Source organism: Helianthus annuus, chromosome 13, assembly GCF_002127325.2.
Source record: "Helianthus annuus cultivar XRQ/B chromosome 13, HanXRQr2.0-SUNRISE, whole genome shotgun sequence".
Classification (NCBI taxonomy): domain Eukaryota; kingdom Viridiplantae; phylum Streptophyta; class Magnoliopsida; order Asterales; family Asteraceae; genus Helianthus; species Helianthus annuus.
The window spans coordinates 39,621,720-39,642,511 of record NC_035445.2 but is presented as its reverse complement, the minus strand read 5'-3'; the positions used below and the strand labels follow the sequence as shown (position 1 = coordinate 39,642,511).

The 20,792-nt window shown below is 38.1% G+C and overlaps 1 protein-coding gene across 1 annotated transcript; it reads right to left on the bottom strand.

Annotated features, from left to right (window-relative positions):
* Positions 1–14,872: 14,872 nt before the first annotated feature.
* Positions 14,873–16,791, bottom strand: LOC110902623 (transcription factor ORG2). The gene is made up of 3 exons (XM_022149137.2): positions 16,403–16,791; positions 15,277–15,657; positions 14,873–15,182 (listed from the first exon to the last, which is right to left on the bottom strand). Exons 1-3 carry the CDS (start codon positions 16,727–16,729, stop codon positions 15,117–15,119), a joined length of 774 nt encoding a protein of 257 aa, XP_022004829.1. The 5' UTR covers positions 16,730–16,791; the 3' UTR covers positions 14,873–15,116.
* Between the last annotated feature and the right edge of the window lie 4,001 nt (positions 16,792–20,792).

Here is a 20,792-nt window from a genome sequence, read left to right as displayed (position 1 = left end):
AGTCAAACATTTGCTGACATATGATGCTTTGTGGGCTTTCATACCAGGCCACCAATATGTAGTCTTTAAGTCGTGGTACATCTTATCTGAACCAAGATGTACTGAGTAACGGGACCTATGAGCCTCGTCCATCACGAGCTCGCGTAGGTCTCCATAGAGTGGCACCCAAATGTGCCCTGTCACATAGTAAGCGTCGTCTTCTTTTCGTTCCAGCCGCTGTCTCGATCCTCGCAGGGACTCAGCCCTGATGTTCCCCGGTTTCAATGCTTCAACTTGAGCATTTCGAATCTGAGAAGGGAGGTTAGACTGGATGGTAAGCTGTAGCGCTCGAACGCGTTTTGGTGTAGTGTCCTTTCGACTGAGGGCGTCTGCCACGACATTGGCCTTGCCCGGATGGTACTTGATGGCGCATTCGTAATCATTCAAGAGTTCGACCCATCGACGTTGTCGCATGTTTAACTCCTTTTGCTTGAAGATATGCTCGAGACTCCTGTGATCGGTGTAAATGGTGCACCGGGTACCGTACAGGTAATGTCTCCATATCTTAAGAGCAAAAACCACTGCTCCCAGTTCCAAGTCGTGCGTAGTGTGGTTTCTTTCGTGAGTCTTAACTTTTCGAGAAGCGTAAGCAATAACTTTCTCGCGTTGCATCAGCACGCAACCAAGTCCATGGATAGACGCATCGCAGTAAACCACGAAATCGTCGGTACCCTCAGGTAACGAGAGAATAGGAGCACTACAGAGGTTATCCTTTAACCTTTGAAAAGCCGATTCCTGAGCTTCATTCCACTTGTAAGCAATACCCTTCTGGGTGAGTGTCGTGAGGGGTTGAGCAATCTTTGAGAATCCCTTGATGAATCTGCGATAGTATCCTGCCAATCCCAAGAATTGACGAACTTTGGTCGGAGTCTTAGGTGTAGGCCAATTCTTTATAGAGTCGATCTTAGCTGGGTCGATGTGAATTCCGTCCTTATTGACCACGTGTCCAAGAAAATGGACCTCTCGAAGCCAGAAGTCACATTTCGAGAACTTGGTGTACAATTGCTCATTGCGAAGGAGTTCGAGAATAAGACGCAGGTGTTGCTCATGCTCCTCTTGACTTTTCGAGTAGATCAGGATGTCGTCGATAAACACAATCACGAACTGGTCGAGGTAAGGCTTGCAAACTCGGTTCATGAGATCCATGAATACCGCAGGCGCGTTGGTCATTCCAAAGGGCATAACGAGGAATTCATAATGACCATAACGAGTTCTGAAGGCAGTTTTGGAGATGTCTTCATCACGGACTCTCAGCTGATGATAGCCTGATCGCAGGTCAATCTTAGAGTAGTAGCTCGATCCTTGCAACTGATCGAACAGATCGTCGATGCGCGGGAGGGGGTAGCGATTCTTGATGGTAACCTTGTTCAGCTCATGATAGTCGATGCACATTCGGAAGGTGCCATCCTTTTTCTTAACAAAGAGCACTGGTGCTCCCCAGGGCGACGAACTAGGACGGATAAACCCTTTATCTAGTAGTTCTTGTAGTTGCGTAGAAAGTTCCTTTAGTTTTGCGGGGGCTAGTCGATAAGGCGCTCGAGCTATGGGTGCGGCTCCGGGGGCTAACTCGATTTAGAATTCAACCTGACGATGGGGAGGGAGTCCAGGTAGTTCTTCAGGAAATACCTCGGGGTAGTCGCGTACCACTGTAAAATCTTCAATCCTTTTTTCCTTCTCCTGAGTGTCAGTGACAAGTGCTAAGATGGCGGCGTGCCCCTTTCGTAAACACTTCTGGGCTTTTAAGAATGAGATGATGCCTGTGACTTCTCCGCCTTTGTCACCTTGAACGATGAGGGGTTTGCCAGAACGGCGGGGGATGCGAACCATTTTCTCTTGACATAGGATTTCAGCGCGATGTCTGGACAACCAATCCATACCAATGACGACATCGAAGCTTCCAAGATTGACAGGGAAAAGATCGATACGAAACGTCTGACCAGACAATACTAGCTTGTAGTCGTGGATTACATGTGAGGCCTCGATGTTTCTACCATTAGCTAACTCGACGATATGCTTAGAACTTAATAACGCAGGTGGGTGCTTAAGCTTCTTACTAATACGTAGGGATACATAACTAGCATCGGCTCCAGAATCAAATAATACAGAAACATAACGATCATCGAGTAGGAACTTACCCGCCACGACGTTGGGGTCATTCCTTGCTTCTCCAGCTCCAATCACAAAAGCCCTTCCTCTTGCACCATTCCCAGCATTGTTGTTGTTTTGATCGTTATTCCCAGCTCCCTGGTTGTTGTTGCGGTTCTGGTTTAGTTCAGGGCAATCCTTCGCATGTGCCCCGTTGCTCCACATTTGTAGCACCCATGGTTATTTCCTTGCTGCTGCTGTTGTTGTGGTTGTTGCTGATTCTGCCTAGCTGGGAACTAACTCCTACAATCTTTGGCTTCATGCCCCATCTTGTTGCATCGCTGACACTGACTTTTGCCACATGGCCCGCTGTGATGTCGGTTACACTTATTACACTTGGGGTGGTTCCCTCGATAGCCACCCTGTTGCTGCGGGCCTTTGTTGTTTTCAGTTTTCCTTTGCTGAGTCGGGGCCTGAGTTGGGTTAGCATCCTTGCTTTGGTTTCCTTCCCACTTACGTTTGTTATCACCAGAAGTTCCATCAGTAGCACTGATCCTTTTGGGAAACTTGCCCTGCTCCACAGCCTGATCAGTGAGTTTGTGAGCAAGACGGACGACTGGCTGGATGGTGTTAAGGTTGGCTGAGGTCACATGGCTTCGAATTTCTGGGGCCAAACCCTTGATGTACAATTCGATCCTTCGGTACATAGGTCGAGACATGTTTGGGCAAAGAGCAGCATAGTCGTTGGACAGTTTGGTGTAGGTCTCAATCTCTGACCCAACCATCTTAAGCTCAAAGTACTCGTTCTCGAGTTTGTGGATGTCGTCCCTGTGACAGTACTCTTCTTTGATCATATCCATGAAATCCTCCCATGCAGTAGCTTTAGCAGTTTCCAAACCAAGCATCTGAATTTGCGCCTTCCACCAGGAAAGCGCGTTTCCATCAAGTGTACCAGTAGCAAACTTCACCCAATTAGCAGGGGGACACTCGCAGACAGCAAAGACAGCTTCGACCTTCTCGATCCAGTGCAGAAGACCTATGGCACCCTCAGTGCCATTGAAAGGGAGAGGCTTGCAATCCATAAAAGTCTTGTAAGTACAAACACGTGGTTGCACAGGCGCATGCTGACCTGTTGTGAGAAGTGAAGCGAAATAGGTTTAGGGGTGAAAAGACGATGCGGCGGTAGGATCTAAACATCCTAAGATAACGAGTTTACCTCCAGGGTGAGCTGCGAAAGCTGCAGCCACTGTGTTGATCAGGTTAGTGAACTGAGCCTGAGTCATGTTAACGTTTCCTCTTCCACGTCCACTCGTTGTCTTCATAACCAGAAAACATAGTATGAGTGTGATGTCGTAATACAGCGAGAATGAGGTAGAAGAGGGAGGTGTATCTATCTAACTAGGCACACTAGTACGTATAGCAGAACAGAAAGCATAAAGTAAGCAAGCAAGTAAACACTAGTCCGAGCTATGAAGTCTAAAGGGGTTGAGTCTTGCACTTGGAGTGTAGTGTCATCACGAGTCACGGGTTATAGTTTGGTTTTTCTCAAAAAGATTCCCTTTTTTAAAACCAAGTTCACTATAACCAATGGCTCTGATACCAATCTGTCACACCCCCAAAGTCCACATGCGGAGTAACATCCGCTTGAGGGCGTGACTGACCAGGATCCAACCACCAATTATACTGAGCAATTTAATTAATAGCAAAAGTAGTATTCACCAACCACAGGGTTAGCAAATATCATAATCAAGTTCAAAAGTTTTAAGTTCAAATAGTAACATAAGTAGCGGAAGCATAAACCAAACATTTTAAACAAAGTTCATGGTTCAAGTTATTTAGAACCCAACACATGGGTTAGATGACCACTACACATCCCCAAGTAGCAAGCTCCTGAGTCACTGGGTACCTGCAAAGCATGCAGTAGGGTATCAACAAAAAAAAATGTTGGCGAGTTCACGAGTTGTCCAGTTTTTAATTACCAAAAACTTGTTTCACTAGTTAATTTATCCGTTTATACATGCCATGGGGAGCTACCCCATAAGTAAGCGACTAAACTGTTTTTCCAATACCGAATACTTCATGTGACCGTACGTTTCCGTAAAGTTCCCCGTTTGTCAATGTTCTATCATCATTGACGGATTTGCCAGAGTCTATTAGTTCACTCCCGATCCCATACATGGGCACGGTGTGAGGCTGGTAAGACCTAAATAGCGCTATCAACTAATAACCCGTTCGCCTGGCCCCGGCGACTAATCGGTATTAAGTAGTAGGGACTTAAGTGATAGAGTTTCGTTTAGTGTTGCCCGTTGCATTCCGTATAAACACTAATTAACTATGAGTTCCCAGTAACAAGGGAAGAAAAGTAAGTTTGTATCCCTCACAAGGGGATAGTGTTGTTTTTAGTTCCGTTTCCCAATCCACCGGGAACGCATGCTTTAAGTTGTGAACTCACCTTGGGTTGCTCGGCAGATTAGCTTACTTGGTCAAGCTTGCAGGTCACCACGTCCTAACATGGTTACCAGTATAGGTCAGGTTTGGGGGTACAAGTAATCACGTATATCCTACATGTATCTAACACATAGAATGCATGCAGTTATCATTTAAGTTATTGGGCCTGCTCTAATAACTACACGGTTAAAAAGTGACAGTTAACACATAGCCAGTAAAACACATAGTCCAAACATAACACATTGTGGCCCAATAACCAAGGTAGGCAGCCCAGTCGAGACAAGGTGGTCTCGACTCGAGAACATGCGGTCTCTAGTCGCAACCAGGAGATCTCGAGTTATCATGTTTCGGTCTCGAGTGATGCTGGCATCAGTCGCAACCTCAGGGGTCTCGAGTCCAGTCTCGAGTCGAGATCATGAAGTCTCAAGTCGAGACCTTGCCGGTCTCGAGTCCTTGAAGTCTGTCTCGAGTTGTCACGTGTTGGTCTCGAGTCGCAACCGAAGGTCTCGACTCGCAAACACGGTTGTGTGCACATGAAATCCTTCTAGAACCTGTCCAACTTGTACTATCCAATAGAATTTCATATTCATGATATTGTGTACTAGCCAATACATTTGCACTAACATGTTTCCTTGTCTAATTCCCAAATCAAATGGATCAAACCGTAGCATTTCAAATATTCATCACATCTTCAAACAGTTCATCGTTTAGGACATTCATATTCAATCTACATGTTCATCCTACACATTCATATGGTTTTTCATTAGATTCATTCAATGGACCACATCCTCTCATAATCCTAGGTTCTCAATATTACAACACACATCATGCATTCAAGAACAATAACACATAATCTAGCTATCAAGGCAAACTTGCAAAACATTATGAAAACAATATTTTCTTACATTTTCTAGCATGAATCCATTATTCGAAACACACTAAGCTTATCTGTATCACTCGACATTCCAATCATTCACTCGGTTTTTGAGAAGCACATTGTTTCACATAAATTATTTCAAATAAGCAACTATAGCACTATTTATCATAAAGCCATACACACACACTAACCGATTGAATATGGAGGGTATGGAGGGTCGGTGAAAGAAGTTCCGAGTGAGAGTAATGAGCTTGATCCGAGAGTCTTGATGCTACTGGTTGAATCCGAGAGAGAGGAGAGGGTGATGGTGTCTTAGGGTTTTAGTGAGAGAAAGATGAGAGGAGAGGGAGAAGGAGAGTGTATGTGAGAGTGAAGGAATGTTTGGGGGTTTGAGTGTCCAAAGAATAGGAAGGTGTGGCTTATGTGAGGGTTTTATAACCCAATTCACGGGCTCAAGGATGTGCGGCCCAAACGGCCCAACTGCTCACTGTTCACTCGAGACCGGGTGATCTCGAGTCGGGTTCGCGGTCTCGGCTCACTTCATACATATGTTTATATATATATAATTATACATTATACGTACACATTATAGCAGATCAAGATAAATCACAAACTTTCATATAATAGAATATACACATAATGTCGATACAAGGTAGTTGCTCGGAAAAACCTAGAGTGTCACAGACATCATATACAAATCCCTATATTCTCATTATACTAATAATGAGTAACTAGGGGGATATATGTCTTCTTTCTAGGGTATTTATATGAGATTTTGCCACGTCGATCACCATCATATGAATTTTCAGGATTTTTTATGGTATCTTTATAAATATGTCAAGCATAAATTTTATCATTTATGGTACCTTTTAAATTCTATAACTATTGAATCTTACTTCTAATAAACGACTTTAAAGAATATCACGTATCAACACCGTATCATTCTTTAAAAAAATGTTTTTAACCAAAAAAACATTAATTTTTTAAATCGAGTTAATATCATAGAATGGTAACATTGCTTATTTTAAAATTCTTACCTTAATATCCACCCTTACTCCGTATATATTTTTAAGTTGACCCATGTTTTTATCAAATTAATATGTGACACCACCCACAAATCTGCCCTTCAATATATGTTGAAATTATCATTTATAATTTATAACGATAATGATATTTTTTAATTAAACTTTACCAAAAACAGATTTGTATGAAATGTTTTATAGTTAGATTTATAATGATAATGATATATTTGAATTGTTGGAATTCTGATTACTTCGTTGGCTAACAATGTAAATATAATTAAAAAGCTTTTTAAAGAATTTATGACTGTGACCAGAGTTGTTAAGTAGTTTTAAAATGAGTTATGTATTGATAACTATGTGTAATAGATTGCAAGATTTTGGGATGATTATCCGGTACATCTATTTGTCTGATTGTGCTATGCAAATAAATTGTTTTTGTTATTCAATCCATGTATTACACGGATTATAACCTAGTAAATTTATAAATAATATAACAGAGTCAAGGTTTTTTTCGAATTACAAACTGATTAGAATGAGGATACGAGTTGATCGAGGTAAAATTTACTTCGAAACAATGCTCTAAACGACGAAAACAGTGCTTCAGTTCGGGTGTTTAAACTTCCAATTAACAAAAATCAAATCATTTGAAGCACTGTTTCAAAGTAAGTTTTATAACCATCGACTCGTATCCTTGTTCTAACCAAAAGCCCTAAATCATCAATTTGTAATTAGAAAAAAAAAATACTTAACCATGTTAAGTTATTTTTAATGGATACCATTATACAAACAAAATGAAAAAGGTTTTGCCACTTGGTAGAAAAAACTTTGTTGGGTTATTATTGGCCAAAAATAGCAATATTGAATTATATAAATCCAATTTGCCATACATAACTTTGACTTCAGATTTCAGTATATTTACATTGTTAGCCAACGAAGTAATCAGTATATATTGAATTATATAAATCCAATTTGCCATACATAAATTTGATAACAAAGGTCTACATTCAAATTCCAAATTAATAAAAACGAATTACATATTAATCCCAGGGTCATAATATTATACAATTCTGATTTATTAACAAGTTACTTTTCTTTTCACATTTTATCATATATTCAGCCTTTCCAGATTCTAAACTAGTACCACATATATAGAAATTTGCATGTGTCACGCATAACATGAGTCATACTTTTTGATGTTGTTGACGATATGAAACCTGATGAAAACAAAGGTTTTGTTGGGTTTGAGTTCTAGTTGATGTTGGTGCAATTTTAATGTCCTCGTCGAATTAATCCCAGTATCCCTTCACAAATTCATGTATACGTGGTCGTCAACTATATTATCGTGTTACAAATAAAGATAGGTAGTTGCTCGTGAAATCTTCTCTTCAATTCATCACTAAACCTGTTCTTAATCAAGGACTTGTATCCGATAATTATTACATCATTGGTACACAAATTTCTAGTAATGACGTAGCCGCGTGTTTTTACGTTTAATTAATTGACCCACTAGAGGCCAGTGGCCTCTTAGTCTAGTGGCATCGGGTGTTTATCCCCACTAAAGTATTACATGTTAAAGTCCCAGAAAACTAGTAATTGGTGGATTTTAGGAGTGATTTTTTCGTACTAGGGCCATATTTATATAAATTGTAATGGTGTTCTTACAACTAACTCCTAAGTTTGATTTATTGTGTGAGAGAAATAGAAGGGGTTTCTTCTATAAATAAGGATTATCTCAGTTATTAGCAGTTATTGTTACATTAGAAAATAGTGTCCCATAAACCCGGTCCTAAATCTGTCATATACTCATTACTTATTACCTCTCGAGTTGACGGGTATGCATACTGGCATCAAGTTCACCCATTCGTGTATTTATATGGTTAAAAGTTACACATTGGGATGTCGAACTCACCTAAAACACTGAATTCAAAATCAAATACATTCCACAACACTTCTAATTATTCTATATTTTTATAATTTCAAATTTCTAACTTTAATATTCTATTTATTCTATTTTTTTAGATTATATAATACATTAAAATATGTAGTTTTGATGCAGCCATAGGTAAAGAGGATCCGGTAATCAGATGTGTATCACCTAATATCATATGGTATGATATTAGGTGATTCATACCAATCTCAAATTGCAAAAAGTTTGTGACTGGTGCCTAATACTTGCCCCATTATCCATCCCAAGTATTTGAATTATCGCTGTCATGTTCGAAGTTTTTTGACACCCCAAATGTGCAACCTATGAAATAACATCTAAAGGTCATCTAAATAATCTATATTTATATATATATATATATATATATATATATATATATATATATATATATATATATATATATATATATATACATAGGGGATGGTTTAAATGAAAACCACTTTTATTGAAAAAACTCGAAAAGTAACTAAAAAAGCCTAAAAAACACACCAATTTTTTTTTACAATTTTTTTATTAAAAATCGCTAGTTTTTATATATATAAAAAAAACTTTTTTTTCAAAAAAAAAAAAAATTGTAGTGCACATGTGTACTATTACACATGTGCACTACAAAAAAAAAATTTTTTTTGAAAAAAAGTTTTTTTATATAAATTAAATAGCGAAAATTAGTATGCAAAAAAAATTGGTATGTTTTTCAGGCTTTTTTAGTTAGTTTTCGAGTTTTCGCGATAACTAGTGGTTTTCATTTGAATCTTCCCCTTTATTTATATCCCTAGTTTTTGTATGAATTATATAACATTTCAATAAAAAAAAATTTACCGGTGTCACACATAACGTGAGTCTGCCCCTCCAAGTTAACAAAAGTTTGAGAGGGTGTTTGAGATTATGTTTTGAAGTGATTATTTGATTATTTCGTTTGTAAAACATAAATAATCTAAAAAAGTGTGTGGATGAAAAAGTGATTATCTGCCCCCCAAAACGCAGTTTTGAAGAAGCATATACCTGCATGCTTTTTCAAAACGCAGTTTTGAAAACGCAAAATATATTTTGAAAACGCAAAATATATTTTGAAAATGCATAATCTATTTTGAAAACGCAACACCAAACACCCCCACCCCTGAGATAGAGCACAGAAAACTCTTGGGTTAAATGAAGGTCAAGTTTAACTTATGAATGGATGTTAAAGAATTAAACTTGACTCGTCACAATGTTTAATGAAAAACAATTAGTACGAATGCGGCATTTAGGACGGAGTTTATCATTCATTTGAGTCAATCATATTTTGGTAGTACTCTCAACGATAAGGGGTTGTTTGGTTCATACATATTTTACGCAGGAATTGAAAATTGAATTGGAATTGAAATTTGAATGAAATCTTTTATAATCTCTTAACATGTTTGGTTTGTATGAATATGAAAAGAATTGAAATGTGTATAAAAAAAAGAGTAAACTGTCATTTTGATCTCTATGGTTTGGCCAGTTTTGCCACTTTAGTCCAAATCTCAAAGTTTTTATATCTGGGTCCCTGTGGTATCATTTTTGTTGCCATTTTGGTCCAAAAGTGAAATCATGCCATTTTGGCTAATAAAACCCTGCTATTTTATCCTTTTCCTCAGGGGCAAAATGGTCATTTAATTTTTATTATAACAGATTATTGATTAAAATAATTAAATTAACAAAACCCTTTGACCTTATTTGTAGGCTTTTAGAAGAAGCCTTATCTGTCCATATTCTCTAATCTTCAATCCTTCTCTTTACACATCACAGGTCTCTGGTCTTGACTCTTTTCCGGCAATTGTCGTTCCCATGGCTAGGATTAAGAAAGAGACAGAGAGAAACACGGGTTTGGTCGGTTGTTGTCGGTGGCTCCGGCCGCCATGGCGGCGGCGGATTTACCACCGTCGTTGCCGGCGGCTCCGGCCATCTACGGTGGCGACGGAAGGTGATGATGATGACTTGGGCTCATCTGAACCCCGATGGTTGCCACTGTGTTGTTTATGAACAAAGGCCCTACCGGTGGCGGCTGGGGTTCACACAGAAACAACGATATCTTTACTTTCACCGATGATAATGATAATAATACCGTTGCTGCCTATGGATCACCTTCCTTCTCCTCGTTCTAATCCTCTGCGCGTTCTACGTACCCACCACCACCATCTCCCTTCCACCATCGTACACCCACACCACCGGCGGCGCGTTCAATGGGCTGTTTGGTGGAATGTTTGGAGAAGAGTAGGGTTTGGGGTTAGGGAAGAGGGTGAGCTGAGAGAGAGAGAGAGAGAGAGAGAGAGAGAGATTAATAGAAAGGGTTTGGGTTTGGAGAAGATGATGGGTTTGGGGAAAGATGAAGTTATATCTGTGCTTTTATGGGTGATGGCGATGGTTGGGTGATGGTGGTGGTGGTGGCGACTGTCACACCCCGACCGCGTTAAAACAACAAACCGCGGCGGAAACGTCGGGGAGTGTCGTAACAGAATCATTATTTCCCAACACATGGATTGAAGTTTCGTTTTATCGAATTAAGTTTAATACATTGTATTGAAATCAAAAGCAAAACATGAACAAATTGTCTTTCATTGTTATTGAGTCACTAAGGCCTCGTCCATTCCTATGTGAGCATGCGTCATAATCATCATCAAACAATCATCAAACTATGGTACCTGAAACATATGTGAAAATACGTCAGCATAAAAATGCCAGCGAGTACTTAGGTTTTGTGAGTATGTCAGATTCATGGCTTTGAGTTCATATTGCAATACCCCGTCCAACTACGAGAGTTGTCGAGTGTGTACCTTGAAAACAAAAGAGTTTGATATTGCAGTAAGCTTCTATCAACCTTTACAAGTTGAGATATGTGTAAACCAAAACCATTGTAGCCATGAATCTTAACTAAAAACATTTTTCTTTGTAAACCGAGTAGTAAATCGTTGTTGAAAGTAAACATTGTATGGTTTATATCGTTAAGAAAACCTTGTAGTGTAACTTCGTTTTGAAAATATTCGTCCAAGTGATCTACATAACGCAATGACATGTAATGTGTTAAAAGCACTAATATATAGGAAGTACCAGCGGCGTATCCACCATGCTTTTATCACATTACACTCGCCCCATTACCTAATCACTTACCATAACCCAAATCGTTCAATAGTTCAAACAGTTCCAATCATTCAAATAGTTCAAAAAGTTCACATAGATCAAATAGTTCCAATGGTTCAAACAGTTCAAATCGTTCACATAGTTCAGATAGTTCCAGTGGTTCAAATAGTTCAAATAGTTCACATAGTTCAATAGTACCAGTGGTTCAAATAGTTCAAATAGTTCAGATAGTTCAATAGTACCGGTGTTTCATGTTTAAATTGTGAAAAACTAACTTTTGGTCGTTTTATTGAATACATTCAAACCTGTGTGACTTGTCCTAAACATTCAACTCGTATTAACAAACCACCAAAGGGTAAGTTAACAATCATCAGGTTCTGTCGTTACCCACATTACCCCCATAACCATGGTGAAAGTCCGATAACGGGATTTGTCAGATCCTATGGTATCATAATATCCTATGGTACCATAACGTACTACCAGTCGGCTTAAAATAGTTAATGAATGCCATTCAATTGTCTTTCAACCAACTCCCCAACAAGTTCGTTCATATAATGGAAATCGTTGTGTTTAATATAAACCATAGCATTTATTTTAGAGGACTCGAAATCGTTTAGCACATATGAATCACCCTAAAACATTTGAAAGCTGTAATAGAGGGGAACTATGTACTCACTTGAGATTGTAAGGTATCCTTGATTAAAGTGAACTAACAAGGCTCGGGCAAACCAAGGAAATCAAGTAGTACCTGGTAATCGGATCGCTAAGTTAATAAATCGACACCTAAATCAGGAGATCGGGTAGAATGAGGTCTCGTAAACCAAATGAGTATTGGAACTCATGTGATATGGTTTAACAAAGCCTACATTCTAAATCGGAACCTATCCTAAGTGCTTACGACCCGTTACGACCCGCTAAGGTAGCTTACGCTACTTTAACGCGTCGTTCGCGCGAATGCGCGTTCGAGACGCCTAACTAGTCCTATGACAAGTATTATATGCCCTAACATGTTTAAATATGTTGCCTAATCAGTTTAAGTGACAAAATTTAGGTTACATATGCTTAAATACAAATTATGCATGAAAAGGGCATTTTAGTCATTTATCTAAGACATATAAACTACTTATCATACAACTAATTAAACTAAGTGACCATAAGGTATAACCTCGGAAGGTTATTCCCTATACAACTATGGTCACAAAACATGCTTGGTCAGATCCTAACGATCAACCAAACGGGTCGGGTTCGAAAGTCTAAGCGGTTGTCAAGACCGCTTGACTTACGACCTTCTAAGCGGTTGTCAAGACCGCTTGACTTACGACCCTATACAAGCACTAGACTAAAAGTGACGAGTTAAACATGTTAAAACATGTTTAACTAAGTTAGAAAACAGGTTTGATATCAAAACAAAGTGTTTTGATACCCAAAAATAGTTTCGTCGCAAAATGTGCATAAACCTCATTTTGACTGAAACTTTGACTCGTCACTTCGACTAATCGACGTGGTAATCAGTATGTATAGTCACAAGGGACTATAACCATCGTGATTAAGCTCACGTTGCAAAGTTCGAACGAACTTTGTGTTGACCAATTCATGGTCAAAGCAGAAAGTCAAACACTGTTTGACTTTCATGCTTAAAAAGGAATAACAAGCATGAAAGAAGCTTAAAAAAGGTCCAAGCAAGGAAGATTTGAACTAAAACACTCAGGTATGAAGCCTTAGCTTCAACTTAGAGTAGATTTAGATTAAATGTGTGAGGAATGAAGGTTGAACATGGTGGGTATTTATAGAAAGTCTTGAATTCACAAGATGATTACAAGTGTTTTTGAGCAAATCAAAGCATGATCTTAACCATACACTTGTGGCACATTGTTTAGGATACCATGGTTGCTGTCTTAAAAAAATTTTTGGATGACCGGATATGTTCAAAACGTAAGATATGCGCGTAAACGCAAACTTATGCACTTTTTGAAGCTTTTTGTCCATGTTTGATCAAATAAGCATATTTTCGCATAACGAACCCCTCAAAGCCTATTTCTAAGCTATGTAAAGGATATTTAGGGTATGTTTAGCTTATGATCAAGTTCCGGAATGTTCGTTACTATACAAATCGGCATACTTTTGCAGTTTGTCACAAATAGTCCATACGATCGAATAAACTTGTTTTCGACACAACAAACCCTCCAAAACTTATTTCTAAGTTATATAAAGGTTATTTAAGGCATGTTAATCCTATGTCACTATTCCGGAGTGTTTGTCGTATTAAACTGATTATGTTTACGCATTAGTTTGCGTATAACTTTCTAGAAAGCGATTTAAAGCTTGAAATTGAACAAGAATTGATATGTGTAAATGATACACATATTTATACAAATCCCAAGTATGAAACACAAGATTTCAGTGGTTTTTTATTTGTATGATGGTCGTAGAGGCACAGATGTCACAGCGACGGTTGGGTGATGGTGGCGGTAGGTGAGTGGGTGGTGGTGGTGGTAGCTGGTTTTAGTGAGAGAGCTGAGAAAGTAGGGCTGTGCATACATATATATATATATATATATATATTACTTTTTTAAATAAATGAGACAAGAGAGAGAGAGAGAGGGTAGATGTTTTTTTATTTAATGATCAAAATGTCTCCAAGGAAAAGGACAAAAACCAGGTTTTTTTTTTCTTTTTTTTTTAAATCAGACCTGATTTGAGATTTAGACCAAAATGGCAATAAAAATGAAACCACAGGGACCCAGATACAAAAACTTTGAGATTTGGACTAAAGTTGCAAAACTGACTAAACCACAGGAACCAAAATGACAGTTTACTCAAAAAAAAAAATTACAAATCTTCATCTTAGCTAGGAACCCATGCCAAGACCCCACCATTGGTCCTGGCCCTTTAAATGAGATTCCAATCGATGTGTTCTAGTTCATTTGGTCCATCAATTTCTGTCAAATCGATTTGTTCGATTTTAGCCGGTTGTTTGTCATTCTTCGTCTTCATTGTAGGCTACTTGAGCTCCTTGTCTTCATCAGTCAGTTTTTGTAGATGGTTATGGGCGTTAATCAATGAGTCATAGGGTAGAAAACAAATCTTTTTTTTAATTAGTAATTAAGTGGAAACATATTAGTCGATGAATTGTAGGACGAGGAAAACAGAAGGAGAAAACATATGAATTTTTTGAATTACAATTAATAAGAGGAGATAGTGGTTTAGTAAAAAAACATATTAATCACCTTTATTTTTCCTACAACCAACACCTTTAAGATAGTTAAAATGCATTCAATTTTTTAAACAAACTAATTCATGTGTACATCCAGAAGAAAATGCTATTGTTGCTAGAAATCAAAGGGTTTAATCAAGAACAAATTAACACAGAAACTCGAATCTTGATTATACACGATATTGATATCGTCATACTGTTCTTTACATTGACACATACTAATTACAACACATGAACTGGTGCGTCTAAACAGGACATTTTTAGCATCGAATCAAACGATATTACCCTATGGACTTAATTATATTTAACTCCTACTAATTACAATATATATGTGTGATGATTACTTGCATCATATCTATAGCCATTGACAATTAGTATATGCTCATCTAATCAATGGTGGAAAGTGTTGAGCTTCTCTTTCAACTTTTCGACCTCTATTTTATGATCCCCTTGCACCTATCAAACACAATAAAGCCTTATAATTACTCACAAAATGTTAACTTAACTATAACATTATCAAAAAAATAATATGATAGACATAAAACAATACCTGAAGATGCAAAGTGCTTAATAGTATCCCTTCACTAGAAGATTTGAAGGTAGTTGCATTAATCAAAACAAGTTCATCTTCTTCCTGCTCTAAGCAGTCCAAAACCTTAGACAATAAGTTAATCTTCTTGTTCTTGCTCATTTGATCCACAGAGGATATCAGCTGGATGACAACTTCTTTGTCACCTAAACTGCTCACAGAAGAAACTACCGATGATTTTGATTTTGGGTCTTCAGCACTTTGTGTCCTGATGTCGGAATGTTCTTTCCTTCTATAAGACAACAATTTATCCTTTTTACATCTTAATGTCTCCACTTCCTCTTGTAGTTCGGGTATGTATTTAAGTGCACGCGATACTGTATTCGGGATACTTAACTTTTTCTGTTGCATAAGGGAATCAAGTTAAAACTCTTTTTTATGAGGTCTTAACGAGTCTGCCTCAACAACCTTTTTGGGGCTAAAAGCGGATTCGCTTTAGCCCTTTTGTAAATAAAAAAAATATATTTTTTTAACCTTGAGCCCTAACACATTGGATTATGATTACACACATTATTATACTATGCTAAAAGGCGCAAAATCACATATTTTAGAGTTGGGTGAGTTTTTGTGAAATTTAAAAATACTGATTCTTTGTTCTTCTTGTTAAAACTTGAAAAACTAAATTAAGTTAAAACCTAAAATGTAATCTATTCACATCCAATGTTAAAAATGAAAAAAACACAAATATAAAAAATAGTTTCAACATAAAATTTGGAGGGGTTTAGAGATAAGAGGGTTATGATTGGTGACAAAGAATAAATTGTGATTCAAACCTATTCAATCCCTAAAAAAATGAGGGGCCCTTATATAGGAGCGCCAAGCTTCCGCTCAGGGGCGGATGTATTATGGAACAAGGGGTAGCCTCCGCTACCGCTTGGTCGGAAAATTTTTGACTTTTTTAGTGTAAATTTTGGAAAAACTTGACGTTTTTTCGATTTCGTTACCGCTTATTTATAAAACGTTACCGCTTGGTCGGAATCCTAGATCCGCCACTGCTTCCACTTATTTTTTTACAGTCTAGCCGCCGGCCCCTTAGATCTTAAATTAAAGATCTGAATGTTTAAAATGGTACAAATAAGACTAGTACCTTTTGATCACTTGGAATGGGTAGCAATGAGCGAAGAAATGCATACAACTCATTAACCCTCTTTCGGCGATCTCTTTCACTTGCATTATGATTGAGCTTTTTCACCTCCATCATCTCGTCTCCAGTACCACCATACTTTGCAGTTTCACCAGAAGAATTAGAAAGTTCTGGTGCTAAATCACACTTGAACTGATCATATGTATGAATATCAAGAACTGGATTATATGAGTTTGCTTCATTGCAATCATGTGAAAGATTTTGGGTGATGAAATCATCCAAAGCCCATCCATGGGTTGTTGAAAACATTGAAGGAGATAGTGCTAGCATTTGATCTATATTTCTTTTTGTGCTATTCTAGGAATAATTTTTATTTCTGGATGTTTGATATGATAACGAGGACGGGAGGATAAGGTGGTGTATTTATAAATGGTACAACTATGCATACCCCCTTGTATTAAAAATATGTGTTGAAAAAATATATGTAATAATTAGAAAAAAAAAAAAAGATTTAATTTTCTGTTAAAATAAGCCATATATATAATCAACTTTAAGATCCATGAATCTTTGCACCTTTTTTAATCTCTCTTTTTAAAAGAATACATTAACAGGAAAAAAAATTAATTTTCTGATAAAGTAGTATATAATCCACTTTAAGATCCGTGAATCTTTGTACCGTTTTAACCGCATCTTTCTTTTATTGGATTTAACCTAAAACATTCCATTCGAAGGTGTTTAAAGGTTTGTCTTTATCAATGCACCACCACTTCATTGGTGTTTGCACCTTTTTTAATCTCACTTTCTAAAAGAAAACATTAACACAAATTACAAAGCAAGTAGGGACGGATCTCATCGTATGATTTTACAACTAGGGCTGTAAACGAACCGAACGTTCAGTGAACAGTTCGTGAACCGTTCGGTGGGAAGTTCGGTTATGTTGGTTCGTTTAATAAACGAACGAACATGAACAAGAAATTTTGTTCGATTAGTTAAATGAACGAACATGAACAGAGGCCTCGTTCGTTCGATTATGTTCGTGAACGTTCGGTAAGGTGTTCGTGAACATTCGTTGATTTCGTTCGTTTATATTCGTATGTTTGTGTTTTAATTGAAAATCTTTGTACTTACATATATTTTATGTGTGCCTTTTTATATTATTAAACTTTTATTTATTTTATTACCTTAACAATTAAACTAGGAAACCCTCTTTCACCTTGTTTATGCACCATTTTCCTTTCATTCCTCATTGTTTACATCAACGAATACGATGGACCCCTGCTCCACAATAAGAGATTCAAGTTCGAGTGTTACTCTTTGGGCCATCTATCTTTATCATTCGTCGCGTTCGCCAAATTTATTTGTGTTCGTTTGTGTTCGTGAACCGTTCGTGAACACGCTCATTTCCTTAATGAACGAACACGAACATAAGATCTCGTTCGGTAAGTGTTCATGAACCGTTCGTGAACACATTTATTTCCTTAATTAACGAACACGAACAAGACGTTGTTCATGTTCGTTCGGTTCGTTTACAGCCCTATTTACAACACAATCATCCAAAACCATTGACGGCCCAAAAAGTTTCATTAATCAGGAAGTTCAGTCAAGTCAAAACAATTAAGTTAAATCACAGTTTAATTAAACTACTTTTAACATACTAATAACTTTGCCTATGTCAACAAATTACTTGAAAAAAAAAGTTAAAATTTATTTCACTGTTGTCCAAAGAAATGGATGTAAATAGTGTGGAACCAAGGCCGGCCATTGGCCATTGAAGTAAGGGTTTTAGGCCCCCCAAAAGTTTAAGGACTCTATTTTAGAAAAATAGCTACATAAATATAATATATTAATATATAGAGTTAACTTCTGTTTTTTCTGTTTTCCTCCCTGTAGTTTTGTCACTTTAACAGTTTTGCCTTAATTATTTAAAAACGACCATTTTCCTCATTGATTTTTCGATCTTGTCGTCAATTTACTCCCCGGCTCTAACTCCATCCATATTGTATGTTAACTGGAATGGTATTTTGGTAATTTCAAGTATAACGTAAGGGTACTTGGATCTGGTATGTTAACTTGAAATTACAAAAATACCCTTTCAGTTAACATACAATATGGATGGAGTTAGATCCGAAGAGCAAACTGGCGACAAGATCGAAACATGAAGGAGGAAAATGGTCGTTTTTAAATTATTGGGGCAATACCGTTAAAGTGACCAAACCACAGGGAGCAAAACGGAAGTTAACTCTAATATATAATTTGAGGAACTTGTCAAATAGTGTTGCAGTAGTTTACTGGTAAGATATCCAATCAGCTGTTCTAGAGATTCTAGTTCGAGTCCATGCAGGTATGAAATTAATTATTTTCAGGTTGTTTTTTTAACAAAACCCCATTAGCTCTAAAAAGCCTGATGTTGTCCTGCAAATATCTAATTTCCTTCGTGTTTTAAATGGAGGGTAGCATTAACTCTGAAGGTCGCAATGCTGTGGGCTGTGCTTGAACGCTTGGATTACTAGCTAGTCCTAGACTTTATTGGGGGACGGAGTCAGTGTCAATGAAGAGGTGTACGTGCCTAGTCGTGCAAATGACGAACGCACCACTGGTCAAGAGCTGACGCCGCTCTCTTGATGAGTCCAAGCCAGGACGAAACCAGTGACCCACACAAAGAAGCGGGATGGATTGGCCTGTCACCGGGGACTTGGGGACGCCACACGGGGGCCGAAAAGTAACAAAGACTTTCGCTGCTATACATAACCAAACCTATCCAAAAGGCTGAACTTAGAAGTATTCTAAGTGCCGCACGAGAGTTCAAGAATAACTCCATGACAAGTGGTATCAGAGTCGCGTCGGAGCAAGTTACAAGTACAAAGTGTTTACAAGAAGTTAGGTTATGAATGAGTTATGAGGGGTTATGTAGGGTTATGTGGGGTTATGTGGGGTGAGTGCAAATGATGCCTAACACTCCTGTTTATACTACTTGATCTAGATAGTTCCATATCTAGATCAATCCTTTACAAAGATCTAGCCTTAATACCTAAATATTTCCTACATAAATATCATGATATTTTCTGGGATTCTAGAATGTTCCTTGGCTGATTTTTATAGAAGTATTATGTAGCCCATTCTAGACCCTTCCGAGCTCTTTTAAGGTTGGTCTAGGACTTTCTAAGAGTGCCAAAACATTCCAGTATTGTCTAGGTTGTTCCAGAGACTTCCGTGCAGCCCTAGACGCTACCTTAATATTCCGGAAACTTCCGGAATGTGAAATTTTGAGCTGAAATTTTGCGGGGCGTGACATCCTCCCCCACCTAAATTCGCAACGTCCTCGTTGCGATTTCGGGTTATGGCTCGTTGTGATGAATGTGTGGTTGATCTTGTCTTTAAACCAACCTCCATTTGTATTAATGTTATTGACATACCTTGACGGCCAGCGTCCGTCTCTATCTTCATGGTGTGAACTTGGTTTCCATCTATGATGCAAAATTTGTTTGCGAACGGAATGAGAAAGGCATGTTCCTTTTCAAAGAAATCTTGGCCAAGCACAAAGTTATGGTCTTTCATTGGCACCACGGAAAGGTCGATCTTACCTTTCCATTTGCCGATTGTGATTTTGACGCCGCATGCCATCCCAAGTATTGGCTGGACGTCACTTGTGGTCTTGATCATTGCGTCTTGTTTTGTGACTCGAACACCGAGTCTTATTGCTTCCTCTATTGAAATGAAGTTATGGCTTGCTCCTGTGTCAACTAGTGCCTTAACGGGTCTCCCGTTTACCACCATGTTGACGAGTTGAAGTCCTTCTTCCGGTTTCTTTTTTGATTTTGCGGCTGTGGATCTTTTCTTTCCCTTGTTCGGGAGCTTTTTGATGTTATGTTTTTCTTGTGTTTCGGGAGTTTCTTGCGTATTTAAAGTGTTGAGATGACTTACTTGCATGGACCCCAGACATGCTTTTGTTTGTGCCTTGTTGGCGTCGTTCATTTTTGCTACCAACTCAGCAAAGTTTTTGTGAAGGTTTTGGATCTTGTCGTCTACCTCTCTCCGCAGCGTTGCGATCTCCTCTTGGATCATGGCTTGCATCTCGAGGCGTATGGCGTCGATAGCAATTTTGAGATCTTTTTGAGTCCTTTTAACTCATCTCGCAATGTTCCCAAAGCGTCTAGCTTTTCCAAGGAACGATTGACAAGAGTTCCAAGTTGTGTAACCGATGCTTTGACATTAGTCTTCATTTTGTCTAAGGATCCGGCCAAATCCATAGACACGCTTTCAACTTCTTGTTGATTCTGGTTGTGATTATGTGTCTCTTCTTTACTAGAGAGGATTTTCTTTTTCATTGCTCCCTTCTTGCTTTTCTTTTTCGCCATCCCGATGAACCGACGCGGCTCTGATACCACTTGTCACA

Excerpts from the sequence above, each read along its gene's own strand:
- LOC110902623 (XM_022149137.2), bottom strand. The coding sequence starts at position 16,729 with ATGCTAGCACTATCTCCTTCAATGTTTTCAACAACCCATGGATGGGCT. Across the intron at positions 15,658-16,402 it reads CCATTCCAAGTGATCAAAAG|AAAAAGTTAAGTATCCCGAA; the intron begins GTACTAGTCTTA and ends CTTATGCAACAG. Across the intron at positions 15,183-15,276 it reads TAAGCACTTTGCATCTTCAG|GTGCAAGGGGATCATAAAAT; the intron begins GTATTGTTTTAT and ends TGTGTTTGATAG.